Below are 8,129 nucleotides of genomic sequence, written 5' to 3'. Positions count from 1 at the left end.
TGAAAGTGTATAACAATATAAAAATATAAATTTCAAGATTTCTGTGCCAAATGCCACAATGTATCCAGAAATGCAGAAGGAAGGGTTGAATTAGAGTATGTGTATGTATATGTGTTAGTGTATGTATGGCTGTGTGTGTACCACTACATACACCATATAACTATACATATTACCTTTACCATTACGTACCCATGATGGGGAGATGGAGGGCATTGGAAGGTGTGTGTGGCTGTGAGATGGGGGTTCGATGACTTGTGCGGCTGAACAGGAGTGTGAGTGAGGTGGGTGGACTGGAGGTGTGACTGGGGGGGGTGGGGCAGTAAAGAGAGCTGACAAGTTGAACCGGAATCACTGCTTTTACTGACATCACTATTAATTACACAAGTAAGTGACAGAAGATTCACTTCCCTTTATGCAACAAGCAGGAACTGCTGAGTTTCAGTCATAAATGGAATTCTGGGAGATTCTATTACTATTGTTATTATTTTCTTGTATTGCAAACAAGTGAACAAGTGAACATTACATTACATTATTGGCATTTGGCAGACGCTCTTATCCAGAGCGACGTACAACAAAGTGCATACCCATAACCAGGAATAAGTGCGCTGAAAGACCCTAGAGGGAAGTACAATTTCAATTGCTACCCGTACAACAAAGATAATTTTATTCTAATTTTTTTTTTTTTTTTTAAACAACAAATAAACAAACAAACAACAAAGCAAAAGTGACCAAACTTAACTATCCAAATACTGCTTACCTAGCCAACTAAAACTACCGAAACACAACATAAATCACAAAGACAACAATTAAGGTTCACAGGGAGGTAGGGAGGGATGGGGAGAGGCGCTGCTTGAAGAGGTGAGTCTTCAGTTTGCGCTTGAAGGTGGGGAGAGATTCTACAGTTCTGACCTCAACGGGGAGTTTGTTCCACCACCGTGGAGCCGGAACAGACAGTAGTCATGAGCGTGAGGTGGAGGTTCGGAGAGGGGGAGGTGCCAAGCGGCCTGTGGAGGCTGAACGAAGAGGTCTGGCAGGGGTGTAGGGTCTGATGATTTTTTGTAGGTAAGCTGGGGAAGACCCCTTAACTGCTTGGAAGGCTAGCACCAATGTTTTGAATTTGATGCGAGCCATGACAGGCAGCCAGTGGAGGGAAGTAAGCAGGGGGGTGACGTGTGAGTATTTGGGAAGGTTGAAGACCAGACGAGCTGCTGCATTCTGGGTAAGTTGGAGGGGTCTGATGGCGGACGTTGGGAGGCTGTTCTTCAAATTATATATTCATGTGATTATTTCATTATTAATTGCTTATCATATTATTAATTGCTTATCCTTTACTAATTTCTTATACTATTATTGGTTGCTTATGCTGGAGTGATCCAGAGCATATACACTTATTAAAGTATCATAACTTGCTTTGTATTAATAGAAACTATTTTCTGTAAACTGTGTGAGTTGAGATGTCTCTTTTCCTTCTCTGCCCTGCGGGCTTTGAGGGCCACAAGGCACCACGAGGCATAGAAACAGCATGGTATCTGTCTATGTGAGAAGGAGCTGGTGCCTGTGATTCTCACAGATCATCAACATTCAGCGTCGACAGAGTGTTGATCTGGAAGTATCTCTCCCTGGAGACAAGATAAGCGAGGTGCCCTTCAGAATGTTCCCAAGGCATACATACACGTGGACAGATACCTTAAGGGAGGAGAAAGTTAAGAAACATCTGCTGCAAGGAGAAGAGGGGTGGATTGTCTTTGAATATTGATTATCAGAAATACTAATGAATACTAATGAATGGGCGTACATTTATTGCGCTCTGTGCCTACATATATCCAGACAAAGGTCCTGGTCCTTTGTCCTTGTTTTTGCATGTAACTTGGACCCTATGCATAGTAAAGATTGGATTTTATTTACTGTCTCTGTCTCTGAGTGTTTTCTTACAGGAATAAATTAAAATTCCCACCACAGAGGCCAGCCAAGAGGGAATTGCAGTAGTCTTGGCGGGACAGAACCATCGCTTGGACCAGGAGCTGGGTCGAGCAAGGGGTGAAAAAGGGACGGATTCTCCGTATGTTGTATAGGAAGAACCTGCATGACCGGGTCACCGATGTTCTCGGAGATAAACATCCCGTGATAAACATTCATTCATTCATTCATTCATTAATTCATTCATTTATTCATTATCCTAACCCACTTATCCTGAACAGGGTCGCAGGGGGGCTGGAGCCAATCCCAGCATACATTGGGCGAAAGACAGGAATACACCCTGGACAGGTCGCCAGTCCATCGCAGGGCACACACACCATTCACTCACACACTCACACACTCACACACTCACACACTCATTCCTATGGGCAATTTAGACTCTCCAATCAGCCTAATCTGCATGTCTTTGGACTGTGGGAGGAAACCGGAGTACCCGGAGGAAACCCACGCAGACACAGGGAGAACAAGCAAACTCCATACAGAGAGGCTCCGGCCGATGGGGATTCGAACCCAGGACCTCCTTGCTGTGAGGCGGCAGTGCTACCCACTGCACCATCCGTGCTGCCACAAGTGAACATGCTAAATAAAAATGATGAGAAGTTCTTGCTTTCTGCTGCCCACACATAAGTTTCTAGAACAGACCTACAATCCCTTCCTCATGAGCTTCCTACTGCAGTCAAAACAGCAGAAACCCTGCCCATCTCCCCACTGCAGTCAGAACAGCAGAAACCCTGCCCATCTCCCCACTGCAGTCAGAACAGCAGAAACCCTGCCCATCTCCCCACTGCAGTCAGAACAGCAGAAACCCTGCCCATCTTCCTTATTGATTCACGTTAACAACTACATTAGTTAATACCAATTCATGAACCATATTATAAATTGACTTTCTTTTGTTTTTTTTTTAAGAAATATTTTAATGGGAATCATCACCATGCACCCCTTGGATCATTGACTATGTAAAGGTTTATGTATTCATGCATTTACAAATATCATTAATGGCAGGGTTTATGCTTATTCTGAGTGCTATATTACAACGCAAGTTATGGAACTGGTGGGCTGTGTTCACGCGCAACCTCATGACGTTCTGCAGTCGCGTCAGCTCTGACGTATATATTCTGCGACACAGGTGGCGTTTCACGGAAGCTCCGTGATAAACGTCGCTGTAAGGAGATTTTGCGTTTTGTTTGTGTTTATCTGATACGGCTGTAACTTATACAGGTTTTTCGCCATGGCCGAACCGGCGCAGAATGTTAGCTCTATTCCAATCGATGCAATCAGCAACATGAAAATCACATCGGTTTGGACTTTTCTGCTTTCTGTAAGTTATTCTGTTACCTTGCGTGTTTACACAAACGACGCTATGTCAACTAACTTGCATCTCGCATGTTATAAACAGCATAGGACTGTATTGACTATTTTACGAGTGTGTGTTTCATTTGCTAGTAAGATTGTTTATCGTGTTATATTTAGCTTGCAAATTAACAACACCGATACATTCGTTTATATTGTATTTGTTTATACATTTATTGATTTTCTGTCGTAATTTCCTAATAATTACGCATGTATATAAGATAATGTGATAACGAAATGCTTTTTCTCGTAGATCCAGTGGTCTGAGTCCTGGTTGATCGGGTTGGGCTTGTTCCACGCACTCTGTTTCGCCGTGACTCTGGTGACGTTGCGGTTCTATCGGGCGCAGATATGTCACTTCCTTATTATGGGTACGTTTTCTAATTAATTCGTCAAATGTATATAAAAAAAGAGCGAGATAATCGTGATGTGTTACCATCACCTTGCGATTTAATACATATTTCAACCTGGTAGACCGGTAGTTTAAAGAGGGTCTGGTTAGCTTTGCCATGTACTCCAGTGATACAATACAGAACGAAAAGCACGGATAATCACGTCACGATCCTCGATGTCTGAGAACTGCTGGTGTTCCACCCTCCCTTTACCTGGGTGTCAGGTGTGAAGACAGTCTGGCCACTTGCACTAATTGTTCTGCTGATTACCTGGGAGGAAATAAAACAAGGGTCAGATTTGGATTTGAGGTCCAGATTTGATTGCTGGCATAGGCTAACGGAAAGTGTAGGAATTAATAAGCAGCCTGGGACATTATTCTACATCTCTCTAATGTGTGTGTGTGTGTGTGTGTGTGTCTGTGTGTCTGTGTGTCTGTGTTTCAGTGGGAATGGTCTACTCCGCAGAGTACATTAACGAAGCTGCCGCTTTGAACTGGAGGTGAGTCTCACTTCCGCCTTCCTCCGGATGTTTCCGTCTTGCCGTACACATGGCGGTGGGTTTATCAATTTATCAACCATCTCAAATATGAGGGGTGCTTTATATCAAAACATCACATTTAGTTAAAGGCCTTATTCCATACGCTGAAGCCACATTGATGTGTAAGTTGAGTATTATTTTTCATGTGATTGAATTTAACCAATGAATAGTGAGCAGGTTGCACATATGCAAGCAAAAACATTATTAGTATCATTGGTTATATTTGCCATGCGCAAATATAGTATTTGGAATGAATCACATTAAACATTAAAGTTTAAGTTAATTTTCTGACCAAAGCAGTATTGAAGCTTCTAATATTAAAATGGTATTTCTGCGCCAGTATGTCCGTGGGGTGCATGTAATGGCCGATTGAGCCGGTTTGGGGGGGGTTCAGTTAGTTAGGGACCCATGTTTCAGCGCTGTCTCGCCAAGCCTGCTGGTTAACCTGCCGCACACAGACTGCACGTTAACCATGCACCTGGAAGGTCCTCCTCCGACTGAGATTAGGAGATTAGCTGTAGTCTGTGGTTCCGACTTCACTCTTGTGTGAGCAGAAGCAGCTGGTGTTTTGTGTTTTGAGAGTCGCTGTTCTCCCCAAATGGCAGTGGGGTTTGCATGAATGTGGCTGCAGTTGCAGGAATTTAATACGTATACCACATTGGGTGCCAACTATTAACAAAACAATCATATTGCCAATGTCCTGCAAATGTATAATCTATTCAGTAATGCATTGTTAATAAGCAGGAATCTGTTTCTAAGATATATGACCAAAATTGTATATGTTCAGCAAAAACAAAAGATCTCTGAACAGTATTTCATATTAGTGACTGAGTGAAAGTAGTATTGTGATCTTTACTGTGAGTGTTTCTCCTCAGATCGTTTTCCAGATACCAGTACTTTGACTCCAGAGGAATGTTCATCTCCCTGGTGTTCTCTGCTCCACTCCTGTGCAACACTATTATTATTGTGGTAAGTGCTTTGCTGATTGGCTGAGTGTATGGTTGTGGTTGTAAACGCAGGCAGCTGATTGGCTGAGTGTATGGTTGTGGTTGTAAACGCAGGCAGCTGATTGGCCGATTGTGTTGTGTTGCAGATGGTCTGGGTCTACAGGACGTTTGCGACGATGACGGAGCTGAAAACTCTGCAGTTAAAGCGGAAGGCAGCGAGATCAAAGAGCAAAACGGAGTGAAGATCAAAACGTTCCACACACCTGTGTACCTGTGACAGTCCTAACACTACACACCTGTGTCTGTCTGCAGCACCTTCAGTTCAGTTCAGTTTTATTTCCTCAGCAATTTTTACAGAGACACTGTCACAATCCAAAATCCAGTGAGTGTGGTTTAAAAAAAAAAAAAAGGCAAAAGACCTGGACAGGGGGAAGGTCCCTGGTGGGAATCTCAGGAGGAACCCGCTATGGAGGGGAGCCCAACCTCCTCTAGCTGGCCTGGTGCTGCATAAAGTTAGGCTGCAAGCAGACAGATTATAGCCTGAAGTTTTAAACTAGCTGGTAAAATAAGACAGTCTAAGCAAAGAAGTGTGTATTCCTATCCGATACCACACACTCTTTATCAGTATATGTTACAGTATCCCCTGGGGCCACTACAGGGAGCTGGAGGCAGCAGTGCTGTTCTGCCAGATCCTGCCAGTGGTGGATAATTGCACCGAAACAATGTGCACAGCTCCCGTTGGATCCAGACGTTAATTTGGTTAAAAGGTGAGGTTTGGACAGGTCCTTTAAAGGACAGAGACACTCATCGTCCTGATTTGTATTCCCCATCGAAGATGGCAGCTTTTTTGTGTTTGTATGAAAATCTGGACTTAATGTGCTCGTCCTGTTGAAGTAGTTTTTCCTTAAATCCTGAACGCATGAATTTTCACTTCTGTCAGAAGGTATGTGGTTTCTCCATTCCTCTAACGGGACACAGGTACCTGTAAACATTATTTTAAGTATGCTTCATTACATGCCATTTTGAAGTGCCGTCCTTGATTAAAAATTAAAGGACATGTACATTCGCATAGGTATGTGTTTGAGCATGTATGTATTGTAAATTAAATATTGCATTTTCAGTATTTATTCCCGTGGCCACATGGTGGTGCTGTTGTGCATCTTTGTGTTTATCAGTGCCTCCCCATTTCCTCTGTGACTGAAAGAGCTTGGGTGTGTCCCATTACATTTCAGTCCTTCTCTCTAATCTGAGGGCATTCAGGTGATCTTTGTAGGAATACAGCCGTTTGTATACCTAATTGCCCCCCCCCCCCCGTTGAGTGCAAAAGTAATCGGGACAGTAGGCTGCTCCACTGTTTCTTGGCCAGCTGTGTGTTTTTTGCATCACTTGTTAAAATACAAGAGTTAAAAGAAGGTGTAGATTCTAGGTGTGGGATTAGCCCAAACATTGGGTGTGTCAAAATGAACAGTTTTGATGCGTCGCTTGTAAGCAAGAATGCAATGGAGGAACACTAGTGGACGACCCAAGAATGCCTTCTATTGTGAAGAAAAAATACATGGATGGAGAACACTCCAGGATGTAGGCGTGGATGTGTCAAAGACTGAAGTGAAGAGAAGACCCGCCTGTACACCAGCAGAGGGTTCCCTGCAAAATTAAAACTCCTCTAGAGCAGAATGGCCAGGGTAAAGACGGCCAGATACTACATTACAAAACTTTACTTCTGGAACAACGTCTTATGGACAGATGGGAGAAACACTTTCTCACAGAAACATAGAAACACTAATCCTTACATATGGTACATGCACTCCAAATCGGACACAAAATCGATGACAAATACAACAATGGAGAAATTAAATATAATTTATCCCAAAATTACATCACAAACCTCACTCTCCTGTTCAGCTTTCCACTGCCTGAGAGCAAACGCATTGTGATATTACGGGTCACGTGTTTGATTGCGCAGTATGACATTGAGAGTGATCTGGTTCGGCTCTGTCATGGTGTGCTCGGCTCTCCTCTGAAACTGATGACTCAACGCCGACGTGTAGAAGCAGGCGAGCTGTGCTGGGTCACATGACGCGCGGTGTTGGGACATAATGGGTCAGGAGCTGAGATTTGCAGATTGAGGAGTCATGGGGCTCCGAGCTGCTGCGGAAGGTCTCGGTGAGTAAACGGCACAGAGGGCCTTTGTTTCTGCGGCTGTCGGCCGTGACAGATGTGCGATCGTATCGGCCGACACCTGGAGGGGTCCCAGAGCCGCAGCGCAGATACTCACCCAGCTGAGCGCTGAATGGGCCGGGCCTGAGACGACCTGAGAGACCACCTGAGTGCTGACCCGGGCCTGAGACGACCTGAGCGCTGACCCGGGCCTGAGATGACCTGAGCGCTGACCCGGGCCTGAGACGACCTGAGCGCTGACCCGGGCCTGAGACGACCTGAGAGACGACCTGAGTGCTGACCCGGGCCTGAGACGACCTGAGTGCTGACCTGGGCCTGAGACGACCTGAGTGCTGACCCGGGCCTGAGACGACCTGAGTGCTGACCCGGGCCTGAGACCACCTGAGTGCTGACCCGGGCCTGAGACCACCTGAGTGCTGACCCGGGCCTGAGACCACCTGAGTGCTGACCCGGTCCGGCCCAGAGACGACCTGAGCGCTGACCCGGGCCTGAGACCACCTGAGCGCTGACCCGGGCCGGGCCTGAGACCACCTGAGTGCTGACCCGGGCCTGAGACCACCTGAGTGCTGACCTGGGCCTGAGACGACCTGAGCGCTGACCCGGGCCTGAGACGACCTGAGCGCTGACCCGGGCCTGAGACGACCTGAGCGCTGACCCGGGCCTGAGACGACCTGAGAGACGACCTGAGAGACGACCCGGGAGAGCAGGGGTTGAAAATTGATTGTAATGGTGTTTCAACGTAAGCAC

General features: G+C 45.7%; 1 protein-coding gene across 1 annotated transcript; it reads left to right on the top strand.

Moving 5' to 3' along the window:
* Positions 1 to 3,052: 3,052 nt before the first annotated feature.
* Positions 3,053 to 6,332, top strand: tmem18 (transmembrane protein 18). The gene is made up of 5 exons (XM_061258855.1): positions 3,053 to 3,295; positions 3,581 to 3,698; positions 4,164 to 4,218; positions 5,133 to 5,226; positions 5,351 to 6,332. Exons 1-5 carry the CDS (start codon positions 3,206 to 3,208, stop codon positions 5,444 to 5,446), a joined length of 453 nt encoding a protein of 150 aa, XP_061114839.1. The 5' UTR covers positions 3,053 to 3,205; the 3' UTR covers positions 5,447 to 6,332.
* Positions 6,333 to 8,129: the final 1,797 nt, after the last annotated feature.

The sequence above is a fragment of the Conger conger genome, chromosome 1, assembly GCF_963514075.1.
Source record: "Conger conger chromosome 1, fConCon1.1, whole genome shotgun sequence".
In the NCBI taxonomy this organism is placed as follows: Eukaryota; Metazoa; Chordata; class Actinopteri; order Anguilliformes; family Congridae; genus Conger; species Conger conger.
This window is presented reverse-complemented; position numbering and strand designations above follow the sequence as displayed.